Raw genomic sequence first — 18053 nt, 5'->3', positions numbered from 1 at the left:
TTCCTGATCTTATCCTTGCTCCCCTCATCAAAGTACCCTGGAATCAAAGGATTTGGGTTCCAAGTGAAGTGACTTTGGATAAGTCACTTAATTGCTACAGGCCTCAGTTTACCCATCTATAAAATGAAATCAGACTTGATGGCCTCTAAAGTTTCTCCCAGATCTAAAGCTATGATTCTGTGATCCTGTTCCTGACCCTCCCAATCTGCCTCTCAAGGTTCCTTCATCTTATCACTGTCCCCTAAGCCCTCATTTGCTTCCCTCTGTTCCCCCAAACAAAACCTCTGCTCCTTCCCCCACAAGGGAGAGTGCTTTGGGGAAAGAGAATTGGACTTGGAAACAGGAAGACTTGGGTTTGAATCCTGCCACAGACCCTTCCCCTGCAAGTAACTTCACCACTCTGGGACTCAGTTTACTCATCTGGAAAACAAGACTCAGTAACCTCTAAGGACCTTTCCAACTCTATGATCCTGTGATCCTCAGTCCCCAAAACAAACCTCTAACTCTCTCATTCTAGCCTTGCCCCCCCCTACCCAATTCTGATTTTCCCAGCCCAGTATCCCCATAGCTACTTGTCAGCTCTCCTAGATTGCCTCTGAGGTCCCTTCCAATTCTGAGATTTATGATTCTGGAATAGTGAAGTCTCTGGAGAGCCCCCAAATTTAGACCGCTAAAGGACAATAGATAACACGATGAGAGGGACTTCAGGGGCCACCTAATTCAAGCCTACATTTTACAGATGAGTAAACTGATTCCCAAAGAGTTGAAGTGTCATGCTTCAGGTGACAAAAATAGTGAGTTCTAGTGCCAAGATTTGAACCCAAGTCCCCTGCCTTCAAATTCAAGCTCTGTCCTAGAGCATGCTAGCCTCTTACATCACAGTTGAAAGAAACCTTTAAAACCATTGAGACCAACCTCTTCATTCTACAGATAAAGACTCAGCAGCCCAAGAAAGCTAAATGGCTTGCCCAAAGTCCCATATGCAGTATGAGGTACTGCCAGGATTTGAATCCAGGATCTTTGACTTCAAATCCAGAATTCTTCCTCCTTCACAGTACTGGCTCTTGTAGCAGAGTTTAAAAGGCCCTTAGAGACTATCTAGTCCAACCTCCTCATTTCACAGATGGCATAACAGGCTCAAAGAGAAGGAACTTGCCCAAAGGTCCAGAAGTGAGTTAATGACACTTTACCTACTTTCTAATTTTGTGAGTGGATGGCATGACAGGCCTCCTCTCCAGGAGTCATCCATTGACTCAACCATGAAAACCCTGGAATTTACTTTGTATCTGAAAGGGCTAAAGGATATGGAAATTTGGTGAGGACATGAAGGGATCACAGGAATGGCTACCAGCAAGGAAATAGGCACAGAGGGAGGAGACCCTGGGAATTGCCTGCTTCTGAGCAGGATATCTCCCTCATGCCTTTACCCCCAAGCTTCTGAATAAATGAGGCTAAGAGAAGGGTCCAGGACTCTTGGGTTCTCATCCCCAAATTTTAGAACCCTAGAATGTCAGATCTAGAAAGACCTTTAAGTGATAAAACATCTAGTCTAAAGCCAGAAGAAACCAAAAGATACAGGATGTGGCAGTATTGGAAGGATCCTCTCATCCAAACTACATCTCAACAGGCATTCCCTTTGCTACAAACTCAACAAATGGTTTTCCAGTTTCTTCTTGAAAATCTACAGGGATGGAAAATGAGCCACTTTCTAAGGACCTTAGAATACTCTTGGGTAGCTCTAGGCAGCTAAGAAATTTAGTCCAATGCCCTGAGGAAACTGTGACAAGTGAAGAAAAATCAGTGGCAGAGCCAGGATGTCTCCCTACCCTGGGTCAGCGTCTCTTTCGGATACATCAAGCTATTTGTCCTCAGAACACTGGGGGAGACAGTTCAGTTTGGGGCTGGAGAAGGGACTGGAGGAGAGAGATGAGGATTGGCAGAAGGACCCTCCTTCACAGGGGGCTGAATCCCAGGGCTTGGGTCCCCACACCCACTGTAGTGGAAAGACAGTTGGGCTTTGATCTGGAGACTCTCCAGAGTCCTGATCCCAGCCTTTCCACTTACTGTGTAAATGGGTGTCTCATGCATCCGTCACCAGACCACCATTTCCTCACCTGTACAATGAGGGGGTTGGTCTGGATCGCCTGTATGGCCCCTCCCAGCTTCAGATCTATACTTCTGAGTCTTCTTGCAACAGAAGCATCTGTTTAAGAACAAGGCCCCCAACCCCTCACTCTGCTTCAACCAAAAGGCCTTCTTCCCCCAACCCAATGTGGACCATGGTTAAGTCTCTCTTGTGAGCCTCTAGTACCCTCTGGTGGCCATACTGGGGACTCCAATGACAAGCTACCAGCTTCTCCCCATACTGGAGTCTCCTGTCTTGGTCATAAATATCCCGGCCCATGAGCATCTAGTGCCTTTCATCCCGGCTCCCCACAATAGGATCTCTACCCCAACCCCACCCTCCACACAAGAGACATTAAGAACCAAGGTACTAGACTCCTTAACTTAAGTCAGGGGATTGATCCTCTTGTACCAGGACCCTTGTCCAAGGGTGGAGTCAGGGTTCAATATTTACTGGCAGGGGCTCAGTTTGGGTCTGAGATCAGAGTTCAGTCCATTCTAGAGGATCACCCTCATCACCTGGCTCTGACTTTCTAGGCATACTTCCCCTCATCTTCCCCCTCCCCCCCCCAGTCTATCAAGCACTAATTGAAGGGTAAAGGGTAAAGGAGTGGAGATATGACCCCTTATCTCTGTTTGGGGGAGGATTGAGGTGGGAGAGGGTGGAAATTCCCAGGAGAATGGGAGGTGAGAATAAATCTGGGAACTCCCAGAGTGAAGGAAAAATACAGCACCAGTCCTGAAGGGAACAAATGACCCCTATCCTACCCCACCCCCATTTTCATAGGAAGAACTCAAGCCGTTCAGAGCCTGAGGACTAGGTGTTTAGGATTTCCGTCCCTCGTTGAACCCCGAAATTACAATAGCCTCTTGGTTGGTCCTCCTTCAGGTCTCTCCTCACTCTCTGTATCCGTAGTTCTTTACATGTTGTCTTCCCCATTAGAGTGTGAGCTCCCTGAAGACAGGGCCCATCTTTTGCATTTTTTTTGTATCCAGCAATTAGCACACTGCCTGGCACTTGGTAAGAACTAAGTAAATGCTTGTTGATTGATAAAGACCAAGTAGGAAAAAAAAATGATACTGGCCACAGCAGAAAGCCCCGCAACCTTGGATAGAGTAAGAGGGAAAAGCTCAATAGCCCTAGAGCTCATAAAATTCAGAAATGTGAGGTTCTTTGGTTTAGAGAATAAAATCCAACCCACTTAATTTACAATTTGGGAAACTGAGGCTCAAAGAGGGAAGGGACATGTCCCAAGGTCATTCAGCAAATTAGTGAGAGCCATCTCTAGTCCTCCTGATCTATATCATGCCAAGGACCCAGATGGCTCTAGAGGAGAAAGTGAGGCTGGTGACCTTGCACAGCCCTGCCTCACTTAAATCCAATTCACTTTCAAGTCATGGCATCACCTTCCTAATGCCATGGTCCTTTTCCGGAACTAAGGACAAACAACAGCAGCAAGTTAGTGGCAAAGGGAGGAATTGTACCCAGGTCTCCTGGTTTCTTTTTCTTTTCTTTCTTTTTCTTTTTGACACTTCCCAATTTCCAAGGGGTTAATTTTGTATTTAAAGACTAAGAATATTCATCTGAGAGACAAAGGGCAAACTAGAAAAGTGTTCTGTTGTTGAATCCATCAGAGCCATTAGGTATCCTAATTTCTAGCCCTTTCCATTATACTACAAGACAATTACACCCCAAAGTAGATAACATGTTTTTTGTTTGGCTTCCCCCACGAACTGAAGCTTAGAAACTGGAAGAAAGTAAGTGATACAAGCTAAGGTGTCAAGCATGGATAAACTCCCAAGTGTGGCAGGAACCAGATTAAAACATAGTTAGGACGTTTTTTAGCAAAATAAATAAAAATACAATACAGCATAGATAATGTTAATTTGTGGTTTTCTAAGTCTATAAGTGTAGGCAAAGATTCTTTTCTATTTGGGTATGACACCACTGTTCCATCAGACCAATTCAAAGTCCAGGGAAGTAAAGCTGTAATAATAGTGTGAACAGACTGTGGGCAGTGATGGTGGAGGGCAGAGAGAAAAGCACCCAACACTTGTGGATATTTCGCCAATGCCTCTCGGATAAAGAAGTCTGAGAAGTTCGAATCCCTTCCTGGCAGTTCTTGTGTCCTCATACTTACACTGAGGAACTGTGCAAGGGAGGAAACTGAGTCTCAGTGAGGGAATCTGACTCGTCCTGACAAGCATTTGCTATTCATCAGAGCAGACCCTCTACTTGGTAACAGGACAGGAAGGTCTCTTTTATAGTTTTGACATCAATACAGCTGCATTTCCTCAGGGGAAAAAAAAATCCTATAATTCAAACTTTTCAATTATTCCTTTCCCCACAAAAAGAGACCCACGAATGAGGTTTCTTGGTTGCTTCCTATGACCAAGTCTTGTCTCCCAGTTCTCCCAGGATAGGGCCCCTCTTACCACTTGTTCCTAGCTAGTGTCATATCTAGCAAATGGAGACAAGGGAGCAGTTATTGAGAAACAAGACTGTGGCAAAATGAAATTAGGGAATAGGCAACTCAGGAGATTATTGAAGAAAAGGGCGGGGGCACAGGAAGTGACTTAAGATATTCTCTAGGTCAACCATTCATTTTCCAGATGACAAAACCAAAGCCTAGAGAAAAGTAATTTGCAAATGGTCACACAGAGTCAGTAATAATAGTGAACATTTATAGCACTATACTAAGCTCTTTACAATTATCATCTCATTCAATCCTCATAATAACCATGGGATGTGGGTACTATTATTATTCCCATTTTACAGATAAGGAAACTGAGGCAGGCAGAGGTTAAGTGACTTGCCTAAGGTCACATAGCTAGTAAGTATGTGAGGTCGAATTTGATCTTGGGTCTTCCTGACACCAGGCCCAGCATTTCTAGCCACTGTACAACCTAGCTGCCTCAGTAGCTCTCAAATTCAGGTCTTCAGAGTTTCATTCCAGGATCTTAACTTTAACCTCATTGAGTTTCCATTTCTTCATCTGGAAAATGAGGGGGTAGAACCAGATGACCTCTAAGGCCCCTTCTGTATCTATGATCTTATGTTCTTAATCACCATTTAGAGAAGAATCAACCATCACTGGGCAGCAAAATGGCTGGATTTTCCATAAATAATTCTTTATTTGTAAATTAATCTGCATGGGGGATGGGGAGGGAAGGGAGGGAGGTGGAATCATAGCCTAGTTCTGCCATGTTTCCCATTGAGGGAGAAGAGATGGAATAGGGCCTGGGGTTATTAACAGGATTCTTTTATTACAGTTTAAATCATTACTTGGGCCCCAGAGACTGGAGGTAGAGTTTGGGAGACAAGCATGAAGAAATCAGGACATCCAGCCCAAGGATTCCACAGTGGGAGGGCCTCCCTTACAAGGAAGTAAATTTCTTATCATCTGTGCTGGTAGTGGCCTTTTCATCTGGTTCCAAGGCTTCATTGGTGTGGCCTCTCCTCTCCTTTGGTGACTCGGATGTTGGCCTAGAGAAAGGATGACCAGATCTCAATGCCAGCCTATTTGAAGGGAGGGTGGTGGGAACCAGGAACCTCTTGACTGGACCAGTTACAGCCCAAGAGAAGATACCTTTGTCCCAGTTGGTGGTCTAGGCACTAAAAAGTTAGCTACCTCTTGGAAGAGGTAAGGAAAGAGATAGGAGAAGGTTCTGGATAAAGTAGAGAAGAGGGGAAAAGGAGAGGCTACACTCATCCAGAAGCTACAACCTTTCATGGTTCCCACAGCCCACAGGAAAAAGTCTAAACTCTTTAGTCTGGCAATTTGAGACCTCCATGGTGTGGCCTCCAGCTCCTTCTCCAGACTTGTCATTCTTACTGCCCTGTAGAACCTCTCCATACCAGCTAGACTGGGTTCCTCCCTCCCCCAGTCTGTCTTTCCTCTACAAACTCAGCTTCGTCCCACCTCAAAGCTTCTTCTCAGGTTCACTTCTCTCCTCTCTGCCTCCATCTTTTGTCCAAACCATTAGAAAGTACAGTAAAGGACATTGGGGGCCATATACTACTGACAGAAACACATAGAACGCATACTCACCCATGTACACAGGACATATCATTCCATTAGTGTGAGGAACTCCTGGTGGGAAAACTTGCCTGTACTCCAGAGGCCATTGACAACTCTTCTATAACTTAAAAATCTGAGTTGTTTTAGGCATTGAAGGGATGATGATTATGGTGATAAACATTTATAAAGCACTTACTATATGCTAGGCACTGTTCTAAATGCTATATAATTATTATCTCATTCCATCCTCACAACAACCCTGGGAGGTAGGCACTATTATTTACAGATGAGGAAACTAAGGCAAGCAGAGGTTAAATGACTTGCCCATGGTCATACAGCTAGTAAACTTCTGAGGCTAGATTTGAATTCAGATCTTCCTTACTCCAGGCCCAATGCTCTATTCACTGTGAAACCTAGGTAAGTGACTTGTCTGTGAGTGAGCTAGGCTGGACCTGACTACAAGGTCTGCCCTCTATGTACTATACTCCCTCACGCTGATGATTCTAACAATGCGAAACATGAGCATGCATAGAATGCAACAGAGGGACACACCTGTCCATGCACATGCACACCAAAGGGCACACACGTATATGGTGCACACCTGGGAATTTGCATTTGGACACAGCCACAAAAGCATACATGCAAGAACACGTAACAGTAATCACTCCCTTCTCTGTGGCCACAAAGCTGTCAAAGTTCTTTCTTCACAGCCACCCTGAGGCCATTCGTTCAAATATGTTATTATCCCTATTTTACAGGCGAGGAAACTGAGGCTGAGTCCCAGGTCTCCTATCTTGAGTTCTTTAAACTAGACTATATTGCTTCACAGAAGCATCCCAATGCCCAAAACAAAACAAAACACACACATAGACACTTGTGTGCATACATGAAGATATCAATGTACGCTGTACCTCATTTGAAGGTTTTCATAGAAGTTCTTAGTTGATTGGACTTTGCCAAGCTCCTCCTCCCCCTCCTCCTCCTCCTCGTTCCTGGAGAGAAAAGGGAATCTGGAGGTTCTCCTTGGCCTGATTCCCCTCTCATCCTTACCCCCTCTCTCCCCCCCCACATACACACCATGGGTACTTTTTCCAGCTAAGACTCAGTCCCTAGTGTTCTATAAATTTAGAACTTGGAGATGAAGTCCCAATTCCCTCATTTCACAGATTAATAAACTGAGTTACCAGATGAGGAAATTATTTGTTCAAGGTCACAGTCAGGGAGTTTGTAGTTCCTATGACTGAAACACCCACACAAGCAGCCTGGCTCTTTGGCCAGGTCACAGGGAGGAGGGGCAGCCATGGGGAAGAAGAGAGGGAGCTGGGAGGTAACCCCAGGTCCAGGGAGCAAGGTTTCCCACCTCTCCTTGGAACACCAAAACCGTCTGGCCAGCATGAGGACGAAGACGATGAAGAGAAAGCCCACAACAGCTGTCAGACCTGTCAGCCAGGGCTGCAAGCTTCTCTCAATCACTGCCAGGGACAGAGTGACAAAGAGACACGTTGAGCTCCAGTGTGCCAGGCTCTGGGACAATTTCCCCTTTCCCTCTCTTCATCTTTTCCCTCTTCCAAGAGACCTGTTTCTCCATGTAAATAGAGTCCCAGAGCCAAAGCAGGGTACTGGGTTATTCCCTAACCCCCTACCCAGGGTATCACCATTCTTGCCCTTCCCCGATCCCTGATTTCCCACCTTCCTGGGCATCCACTGATGACAACAACAGTGCAGAGAGCACAAAGATGGTCTCCTGGAGCTCCATGGGGTCAAGCAGCCGTGGCTGGTCAGCCTGTCCAGGGTCCTTGAATCTGGTCTGTCTGTAGTTTGCACTGACTGCTGCAGAAGGGACCTGGAGAGATGGCTTGGAAATGGCCCCACCCCAGATAAGCTAATGTGGAAGGGGCAGAGGTTGGGGGGGGGGGCATGTGTGTGGAGTGCTGGTAGGAGAGTGATCATTTATTGGACTCTGAAGGCCCCACTCCTCACTCACTCCCACCAGCTGCTCAGGGGACCGCACCTTTCTTCCCTTTTAACCCTCTGTGGCCTTTGAGATCCTAGGTGGCTGGGCTCCAGGGTAACCAAAGAACGAGGCTCTTCATTTGCAGTTGACCATTTCCCTATTATTCTGCCAGTCCTGGAGGGGCTCTGCCATACCATTCCTGGGGGCGTCAATCCTTGTGTGTCATCCTCCACCCACACACAAAGGGTTAACAGGAGGGGAGCTGGGGAAATGAAGGGAGCAGAGAGACTCTGGACTTAGGTAACAATTAACTCAGCCTCATTCTCAGGAAGCAAAAAGCCATTATCCCTACACAATGCTCAGCACAACTGGCTGAGGACCTCACAGAAGGCATGGATGGCTTCACCAAAGCACAAAAAGACAGTTTGGACCCCAGCCCCTACCAGGGACTTAGAGCAACTGAGGTCAACAAAGCTTCAGCTTCCCTGTTCTCTTAGAATAGGTTATTACTGAGAGAGTCCCAGTCCTCAAAAGAGATTCTCCTCCCCATCCTTAGATTTAAGGATCTTCTGAGTGCAAACATCTCATTAGCTTAGGCCATGCCTCTGATGAGCTGTGGGGAAGCTCTGAGACCCTCCCTTGGCCTTGCTCACTAATGGCCCCTCAGTCATTCTCCCAGCCAGTGGTAAAGCCTGTCATCCCTCTACAACTATAGCAGAAGATAACATAAGTATGTCAACAAGCTGGGAGAGTAGAAGCTTTTGTCAACCAGTATGATATCATCACCCATGGGTACAGAAGACTATGCCTCCACACTGTGAGGTGGAAGGAGGGGAACAAAGTTAAAGGTACCCGTCCCCTGTTCCAAGAAAAAGCACAATCCCACTGAGAGAAGGAACAGAGTCTGTTGGAGAAGCAAGGAATTCAATCTCAATCTTGTAAAGGGTGTCCCCTGAAGAGCCAACCCCCACACAACGCTGCCCTGTGGAGGGTGAGAGTAGGGATGAGCCAGAGGTGGCCTGGAAAGAGTAATGGATTTGGAGTCATAGACTATGAAGAGAGCCTAAGAGATCATAGGATCGAGAGATCCTATGCTCAGGGAGGGAAATCGATTTGCCCAAAGTCACAGAGCAAATCAGAGGCAGAGCAAATCTTAGGCTTGGATTCAGGCTCTGTTAAGTGACTATATGACACACCGCAAATCACTTAACCTCTCCCGATCACATTTTCTTTCTCCAGTAGAGGGAATTGGACCAGGCGATCTTGGAAATCTTTCTCAGTTCAAAATCCTATCATCCCATGCATGAGTCATCCATTAGCCTGTTAGCCTTGGCACTTCCCTGGGTGAAGGTGGACTCCACCTCAGCTTCCAAGGGAGAAACCATAGCCCTGGCACGTGATCTGAAGGTCAAGGTAGTAATCAAGCAATTTCTCTCCTTACTTTTCCTTTCTCCTACCCGCCCCCTGCACTGCTTCCAAAGTAGAGAACCAAGGAGGCAAAGGGGTGGGCAGAATATGGAGAGACAGAGGTTTAGTGCAGATGTTCCCTGGAAAAACACAAGCCCATATCTGGACTGTTTTATACTGTCCAAAGTACTTCACACCCGTTAGTTTATCTAAGAACTCGTGTTTCTATTTTACAATGTATTTGTTTTTCCCACAACCACCCTTTGAGGTAGATAGTTCAGGCATTACTGTCCCCATTTTATAGAAACTGACTCAGAGAGGCTGCTTCATTTAGCACAGTGTCACAGTCAGGATGTGAGCCTCAGTCTTCTGACTCAAAGTCCAGTCAATGCACTTTCACAACACTGTGCTGTGCTGTCTCTCCAGAGTCCTAGAAGGTTGGCAGCACAGGAATCATTATTCTTATTTGACAAAAAAAAAAAAAAAAAAGGAAAACTGAGGACCAGAAAGGACAAGGGATTTCCTTAAGATCACAAAATGAGTCATTAGCAGGGATGGGACTAGTAGCTAGTCCTCAGGCTACCAGCCCAGGGCCCAATTGCCTTAATCCATCAGTTTAGGAAGTCTTCACTAAGCTTTGCTATGGGCCCAGCATAGGCTTGGCTAGTCTATAGGAGAGGCAAGAGTTGACAGCGTCCTTAAGGAGCTCTTGGTCTGGCAGGGGAAAAAAGAATCACACTTCCAAAATGATAAGAGATCAGTCAGAGTACTGAACTGAGAGCCATGAGAACACAGCAGGAGTCCAGGAAGATCCCAGGTCCAAAAGATTAGAGAATAAGCTGAGAAATCACAGCCCAACTCCATTTTGCTTAAGGGGAAACTCAGGTGCAAACTTGCCCAAGGTGACACAGGTAGTAAATACTAGTGCCAGGATTTGAATTCAGGACCCCTAACTCACAATTCAGAAGTTCTCAAATGCTCTCAAATGCTGAAAGATGCCCCAACACTCCCCCTACCCATGTGCAACTGTTTCTAACCCATCAAGCTATTGAAAACAAAGGCTTCTGTGACTTGGATCACCACTGCTGGAAATAGGCTGGAGTGGGTAGTGAGGGAAACAGAGAAACTGAGATCTTCGAACAACCATTCAGGCTTGGGAGACAGGGCTTTCCACCTTGGCAGTGTTTTCTACTTTGGGATTTATAGCAAGTCATCTGATACTCTGAGGGGTAGTTACGAAAGAGGATTGGTTTACTAAGCTTGGACCTAGAACACAGAACTCAAGACAGCCAGGGAGAAGTTACAAGGAGACAAATTTCAGCTCAAGGTGAGGACACACTTAATAATCAGAGCTGCGGGAGATGGTGTTGGTGGATAGAGAACAAGACTGAATTCTGATACATACTAGCTGTTCATGTAGTGTTTCCAGGCAGCTCTAAGACTTTTTAAGTTACAAATGAGCTGCCAATTGCCATCAGTAGAATTTCCCCAATGTGAGCCCCTTATTGATGAAATCACAGGTTTGGACCAAAAAGAAAAAAATCAGCCATACAGCAATGAAAAGCGCAGCCTCCATTCCCTATAAGCAGACAGAATCGACCACTGGGAATGCCATAGGGCATTGTAGCCAATTTTTGCTAGCCCACAAAACCTTGGCTGTCAGAGCTCCTGCCTCCCCCAATTCCATACACATAAAGCAGCAACCTTCCTTCGTGCTGAGCTCATTCCCGCATGCTGGGCTTGGTCCTACCTGCTCTCTCCTTCTCTGTGGGTGAAGCCCCCTAATCACCATTCAGGCTACAGGGGGCAGAGCCACCTGCATAGAGAACTGAGATACTGGACTGCTCTGCAGCCCAGTGTGGACTGGGGACACGGCTAGTGAGGGTTTTCGGGGTTTGGTTAGGTGGCCTAGATGATCTCTGAGGTCGCTTCCAGCTGATACTTTGTGATTTTGGCCAGGCCAGTGGTGGAACAGAATTCAATTTCTACAAACAATCTGCATACTACTTGGTAGAAAAATAAAGGGGAGGAATCACGACGATCCAGTTCCAGTGAATTTCCTCCTTTTTCCTCCTTCTGTTCAGTGCTAACTGATCCATGGCGCTTCTGGCAGCCTTAGCTGCTTGTCGACTTCATGCCCCTACTGAGCCCCAGGGAACCAGGGAGGCCACTCCACTCCTGCTTCTCTCTACTCTAGCCTTCGCTGGGACACTGGCTCTTGGAAGGTGATGATGGAGGGACGCCGAGGAGCAGGGCGCGGAGGCCAGCGAGGGGGCTCCCGGACCTCCCTGTCCCCAGTTGGGGTTTCCTCTGTTGAGATGGTCAGCTCTTCCCCACGCCAGGTCAGGGACAGCTCCAGGTCCAGCTCCTCCAGATCTTCACCTTCGAGGCTTTTGGGCAGCTCCCTTGGGGACTCAGGCTGGTCTGGCTTCGGCCCAAAGGCCCAATCTGCATAGAGAATACAGATAGGACAACCTCCTTCCACCTTCACCAAGGGCCTGGGAGATAGGCAAGGGCAAGGAGAAGCACCCCCATTTCCCAGATACGGAAACCAAGAGAAAATAGGGACTAAGGCTATGCTCAGAAACAGAACCAGGACCCAAGCCTAGGTCTTCTGACTCCTGCCTGAAGTTCTCCTTCTGAGAAAGGGAGTTAGGGAAAATCACATTTCTTGCTGCAGTCCCCTTTGATGAGAATCCAAAGGATGGAGGGCAGGGAAGGAAGCCTTCCAGGGTCACATCATCAGTTTCTTCTTCCCTCTCTACACCAACATTGGTCTTGTCTTTGTCTATTTACAAAGTACTTTACATATATTGTCTCAGATTGTCCCTCACAGCAACACAGAGAGGCAGAGAATGAAAGTGTTATCGTGATTATCTTACTACTAAGGAAACAGAGGCTGAGACAGTATCACACTAACCCTAACTAGATTCTTGGCATCACACAGCCAATAAACCGAGGGACCAGGATTTAAAGTCAGGGCTCTGGACTCTTAAAGCAAATATTCATTTCTCTACACCAGACCTTTTGCAGATTGAATAACAGATCTTGAAAACATGTATTACTATTGTTCAAAAGTTTGTAGATGTTAATGTAATTAATATGCAAATACACTTAAAAGCATTAATAGTAATTTTTTTACATTTATGTTCTCAATACTACAGGTTTTAAAATGTGGGGTCCTGAATTTTGGGGAAATGAAAAAAGGATTATCATACTTTAAACAACTGACAACCACATTATAAGCTATTTGGCCCAGGTGACCTCCAGCACATTCACAAATGAACCCTGACCTGGGGAGGGAAGCTGAGGGGAGAGGGAGATGTCTGAAGGCAGAGCTTTCCCCTTCTGCCCCTCTACACACCCTCCAAGAGCTCCAGAGGAGTCAGGATAGCATTCAGCGGCTCTGTTCCCCTCATCCGAGCCCTGGTCTGGGGAGGGAGGTTGGAGGGCATCTGAAGGAACAGCTGCTTTGCTTTCATTAGAGGTCCCTGAAGAGGTGGACCAGGAGGACTCACCAGCCAGGTCATGCATGAGGTCTTTGATGAGGTGCCCAACGATGGCATAGGCCACAGCTACAACGATGAGGGCAGCAAGCAGCAGGTATAGCACATACTTAGGCAGACGCACAGTATCTAGGGCAGGCGGTCGGTAGTCCTCAAATAAGGGTGTCTCCCTCGTCTGGTCCTCAGACTCCTCTTCCAGTAGGTGCCGAGGGCCCCAGCTCCCCACCATCCCGGCCCCTCAGCAAGGTGGTCTCACAGGCGGAGGCCACTGTCTGCCTGTCAGGATGTGGGGCATGGTGCCCAAGAGGCTGGCAGTGCTGGACTAACCCCCAAGGGCGGGCAGCGGAAGCATTAAGGGTCTTAGGGACTAAGAGGATTGTGGGGATTACTGCGAGGAAGGGTGGGAGGATGGGACAGGAAGAGGGTGGTAGGGCACAGAGGCTATGGGATCAGACATTCACAGTGTGGCAGAGCTGAGGCTGAAGCCACATCTCCTGGACTCCAGTGCGGAGCTCTACCCAGTATGCCGCATGACTAGGATCTCATAGAAGAATCACCCTCACCCCTTCTTAAGACAGAATAGAAATTGGATGGGGAAACCTACCACATCCCAGGCAAGCCTTCATTTTATTTCCCTATAGAATCTTGGTCTTGGGAATTGAGATCTGAGGCAAGCAGGCAAGGTGAAAAGACTGCTGAGGGAACCCAAAGGTGTGTGCCCTACACAGGAACCCAGACAAGAACCCTTTCCAATAAGAGATTATTAGAGCTAGGAGAGACCTCAGAAATCATCCTGTTTGTAAAACTTCCTTTTACAAATAAGGAGACTGAGACCAAGCGGGGAAGATACTCATACTTAATGGTACAGCTGGGACCAAACCCAGGTCTCCTGATTTTTGGACTAGGGTTCTTTACAACAAATGACTTAAATGGGATTGGCAGCTGCTCAAGGAACAGAAGGAACATACTAGTGGTCATGAGGAGTGGAAGGCTTGGGACTGGAAGCCAAACATGCAGCCCAGCATGGAGCTGTGGCTCCTCAGCATTCCCCTTAGTCACCCTCGCCCCACACAGACACTTCACATGATTTTCTCAGATAATTTAATATTTGGTTCAGATGGCCTTTGTGCCCTGGGACTCAAGCCCAGACCTCTTGCTCTCACTTCTCCCAGGCCCCAGCCCAGTTCTCCTTCCCCTGTGAAGAAGCCACTTAAGAACCCTGCCCACTTTGTGACCTAGCCCCTTCCATGTCCCTCAAAGGCTCCCACCCCAATCATCTAATAACTGGGCAGGCACTGTGCATGCCCAGGGAAGGCTCCCTGCCAGACAGGTAGTAAATGGTAGAAATACATGTGGGTGGGTTTCCCTCTCCAAGTTGCCCAGATGGTCTGAAACATGGTCAGGTGGAGAGCGGCAACTCAGAAAGAGCTTCCTCCATAAAGTCTCAACTATGGGAGAGCTATATGCCTTTTCCCCTAATCAATGCAGACTTTTTGCCCGATCTTCTCCAAAGTGATCTCAATAAGCCTAGTTTTACTGAGAAACAATCCCATTATCTCCCAGTAAACCTAGATCCCATATTACCATTAGATTCTCCCAACAGAGAATCCCAAAGATCTCAATCTGCTCCCAACAGGCCCTGTCTCAACAGATCCCAACACCTCTAGTAAGACCTTGATCCCATTCCAATGGTACTCTTCTGTCCCCAAAAAGATCCCAAACTGCACCCAAGAGACCCTATCCCAACAGAGATGAACACCTCTTGAAGTGGATGTTGACCTCATGCCAACAGATGCAATGGCTCTGCTCCTAAAAGATTGTGGCATTTCCCAATAGATTGATTATCCCCTCCCCATAAACCAATTGTTCCTAACTTCTCCCAACCCACCCAGGTCATTTCCTGTTTCCAGTCCCTTTCAGCTGACTCTAATGAGTAGTCATTCTTGTGAGAGGACAAAGTAGGCCCAGGAGCAGGAAAGATGAGGCCAAAGCAAGTGAGGGTAGAAGCTACCAGAGCATGACAGCAGCAGGTTTACAGTCAGGAGAATCCATCCAGCGCAGGAGAGGGCTGGTGAAGCTGGCTGAGGCCATTGGCATATTGGAATTCAGGCCCATTCTCATAGGCATACATATCCAGGGCCACCTCACAGCTCTCTCGAACAACACGCTCTGCATCAGCTGCATGGGCCCGAAGGGCTGCCAGACAGTCGGGGTGGGCAATAGAGCCCAATGCTTCAGCACACTCATGTCGGACCATGGGATTCTCAGTTTGACTGGCTAGGGCAGCTGTGAGCTGGGGTATGCAGGCCTCATGTTGCAGCTGGCCCAGCACGTAGCCCACCTCATGGCGGAACAGAGCACTGCCACAGCACAGACCTGGAGGCAAGAATCAGGAGAGGAAGCTGATCAGGTTGGGGGGAAATCACCCAAGGGAGAGGGTAGGAGTCATCTGGGAAGGAACATTAGGGGAGAAGCCATCTAGAGGGGGGACAAGTTTAGAAGGAGGGGACACTACCTGAGGGATGAGTTACCTAGGGAATAATCTAGGAGAGACAGTGCTGGTAGTTACAGAGGAAGTCACCTTGAAGGATGATGGCTAAAGGAAGAAGGAGAAAGTAAACCTAGGTAGTGAGTCTGAAAGGGGAGGATGAGACAGACCATTAAGGGAGGAGTCAACTAGGAGGGAATTTCATTGTATGGGGGAAGTGGGTCTGGGAAGGAATCAGTCCTCCCAAAGGAGATTTAAGAGGTAGAGAGGAGGGAGACTTAAAGAGTCAGAGAAGACCTTCTTTCTCCCAATACATTTTTTCCCTCCTAGTATCTCATTTTATCTCCTGAACATCTCTGGGACACAAAGAACAATGATAATTCTTCATTTTCCAGATGGAACAACCAAGGTCCAAGGACATCTAACAAGTCAGGGGAAAATCCATGTCACTCCCCAACTTTTGTCACCCATGGACTAAGTAATATGCAACTGGAATGCCAGGGGAGTCAAGGCCAAGCTCGGGACTTGTTGCTCCTCCCCCCCTCCATCTCACCCTAGGGTCCCTCCTCACCATCTGCAAGGGCCAATGCGGCCTCCCTGCCCCCAGCATTTCGAAGAGCAAACATAGCCCGATAGCGGTCAAAGAGTGGGCGTGCCTCATCCAGTAGCATAGCCCGAAGACGTCCCACATCCTTCTCCTCAGCTGGCGGGGCTGGGTCCACAGACAAGTAGGGGCTACCTGTGGGCTCCCCTCCATTCTGCTGCAGCCACTCTAGCCGTCGCACTGCCAGCTGGCATGTTTCTGCCACCTAGGGACAGAGAAGGGGCCTCCTCAATCCCCCAGCCCAGACTCTCTCACAGGGACCCAAACTCTGGTAGGGCCCAATGAGAGAGGAAGCAGCCTTGGATCTGGATTCTGAAGACCAGAGCACAAGTGTCGGCTCTGAAGTTGAACAGCTGTGTGACCACAGGTGAGTTATTTCACCTCTGAGCTAGTGCCTTCATCAGATGCTAATACTGGCCATGCCAATTTCTCAGGGTCATTGTAAGGAAAGCTTTAACAATCTCAAAAGCATTTTAGAAATATCCAGATTACAGGGTTGGGAATTAGAGGTGGGAATGCTGTATGAAGTTGAGTTATAGATGCCTTGGATGCCAGACAGAGGACTTCAGATCTGGTGGAGAAGGTGTGATGCTCCTGGGAACTCCTGATGGGTCCTGTGCAGGGGAGGGAGGTGACCGCCTACTTGAAAGGGACAGGCAGCATAGAAGCAGAAGAGTCAAGGCCTAGGGGCTTAGCAACAAAGCCAGGGATTCCGTCCTAGCTCTGTGATGCCCTGCCCTATGGTATCAAGCAGCCCATTTCCTTTCTCTAGAGGCTCCATTTTGCTTGCTTTCAAAATGGTGGGAAGAGCTTGATTAAATGACATTTTAAGATTATGTTTATTTTATCCTCTAGCTGGGAGTGGGAACTTGAGTGCAGGGGGCTGGGGAGAGATGGGGTTGTTGGGGGATTTTCCAGAACTGCTAAAACATCTGCAAAACGAAGGGGTTGCACTACATACAGCAGTACTTTTTACAGAAATAAGAACCCCCAAACTGAAAAGTGGGCACCCATCAGCCACAGCTAGCTGAGCAATCTGTAGCAGAGCAATGTAATTGAATATTATTGCTCTGTAAGAAAAAGAAGAGAAGCTTGGTAAAACTTGCATGACATGATGCAGAGGGAAGTAAGCAGAAGTAAGCAGTACCAAGAAGACAATACATAAAATGACCACAAGAGCGATCTTGACTCCCTCAAAGGACTTTTGTTAGGGCAGTGGGGCTCTATCGACATGAATGCAGGCATCCAAGGCATGCCAAGATGTGGCCAACATGTCGGTTTGTTTTCCTTAACTGTATTTCCTTGTTTCAAGAGAAGATAGTGGAGGGTAGGAAGGGAAAGCATCAATGAAGCATAAATGAACATTTTGTAAAAGAAAGCACAATGAGGGAGCTAGTCCATGGCTCTCAGTGCCTCTGCCCAGCATTCTAAGCCCTCCACAATTTAATAATATTCAGCCTTTCTAGCTTAAGTTTCTATTGACCCACTCTCTCTATTCTGCCCCAGCTCTAAATCTTATCATTCTATGATATCCTCCCAACCTGGGTTCACTAAATAATATGAGCCCTGGCAGCCACCGGGGGAAAAGAAAAGGGCCTTATTGCGTTACCTCGATGACAGCATCCTTGGAGTACTCCTTCAGGACTTCCAACACTTCTGGGTTGCCAATGGCTCCCAGAGCTTCTCCTGAAAGAGAAAAACAGCCAGAGATTGTCAAAGCTGGGAGAGTCCTTTGCACATAGAACATTCTGGGCTGGAATGAACCCAGAGCACAGAAAGTCAGGGCTAGGAAGGCCCTTAGCAATCAACCAGGCCAGCCACTTCATGTTACAGAAGAGGAAAATGAGGAAAGAGGGAAGAGAAGAGAAGAGAAGAGAAGAGAAGAGAAGAGAAGAGAAGAGAAGAGAAGAGAAGAGAAGAGAAGAGAAGAGAAGAGAAGAGAAGAGAA

The 18053-nt window shown here is 47.4% G+C and overlaps 3 protein-coding genes across 4 annotated transcripts in view; all 3 read right to left on the bottom strand.

Moving 5' to 3' along the window:
* Positions 1-5235: 5235 nt before the first annotated feature.
* On the bottom strand, positions 5236-13954 carry SMIM44 (small integral membrane protein 44). The gene is made up of 5 exons (XM_069086881.1): positions 13026-13954; positions 7836-11955; positions 7507-7618; positions 7058-7138; positions 5236-5611 (listed from the first exon to the last, which is right to left on the bottom strand). Exons 1-2 carry the CDS (start codon positions 13240-13242, stop codon positions 11696-11698), a joined length of 477 nt encoding a protein of 158 aa, XP_068942982.1. The 5' UTR covers positions 13243-13954; the 3' UTR covers positions 5236-5611; positions 7058-7138; positions 7507-7618; positions 7836-11695.
* SMIM24 (small integral membrane protein 24) lies at positions 5503-7902 on the bottom strand. The gene is made up of 4 exons (XM_069086702.1): positions 7836-7902; positions 7507-7618; positions 7058-7138; positions 5503-5611 (listed from the first exon to the last, which is right to left on the bottom strand). Exons 1-4 carry the CDS (start codon positions 7900-7902, stop codon positions 5503-5505), a joined length of 369 nt encoding a protein of 122 aa, XP_068942803.1.
* A 143-nt stretch (positions 13955-14097) lies between the features above and the next one.
* DOHH (deoxyhypusine hydroxylase) overlaps positions 14098-18053 on the bottom strand; it is an 11687-nt gene continuing 7731 nt past the window's right edge. For both annotated transcript variants that reach the window (XM_069086880.1, XM_069086879.1), the window contains exons 3-5: positions 17715-17791; positions 16073-16310; positions 14098-15389 (exon numbers count right to left, since the gene is read on the bottom strand). In XM_069086880.1, coding sequence (XP_068942981.1) covers positions 15052-15389; positions 16073-16310; positions 17715-17791 — 653 coding nt within the window. In that variant the 3' untranslated portion in view covers positions 14098-15051. The remainder of the gene's footprint in view (positions 15390-16072; positions 16311-17714; positions 17792-18053) is intronic.

The sequence above is a fragment of the Petaurus breviceps genome, unplaced genomic scaffold (assembly GCF_028583685.1).
Source record: "Petaurus breviceps papuanus isolate PSGF00001 unplaced genomic scaffold, PetGlider_PUasm1.0 180, whole genome shotgun sequence".
NCBI lineage: Eukaryota > Metazoa > Chordata > Mammalia > Diprotodontia > Petauridae > Petaurus > Petaurus breviceps.
The sequence above is the reverse complement of the archived record's forward strand: the minus strand, read 5'-3'. Positions and strand labels throughout refer to the sequence as shown.

What these genes read in the sequence shown, in the direction of transcription:
- SMIM24 (XM_069086702.1), bottom strand. Translation starts at nt 7,902, where the DNA reads ATGGAGCTCCAGGAGACCATCTTTGTGCTCTCTGCACTGTTGTTGTCA. An exon ending in ATCAGTGGATGCCCAGGAAG is followed by an intron (nt 7,619 to 7,835) that starts GTGGGAAATCAG and finishes TGTCCCTGGCAG; the next exon opens with TGATTGAGAGAAGCTTGCAG. An exon ending in TTTTGGTGTTCCAAGGAGAG is followed by an intron (nt 7,139 to 7,506) that starts GTGGGAAACCTT and finishes TTTTCTCTCCAG; the next exon opens with GAACGAGGAGGAGGAGGAGG.
- SMIM44 (XM_069086881.1), bottom strand. Translation starts at nt 13,242, where the DNA reads ATGGTGGGGAGCTGGGGCCCTCGGCACCTACTGGAAGAGGAGTCTGAG. An exon ending in CCTCATGCATGACCTGGCTG is followed by an intron (nt 11,956 to 13,025) that starts GTGAGTCCTCCT and finishes TTCTCTATGCAG; the next exon opens with ATTGGGCCTTTGGGCCGAAG.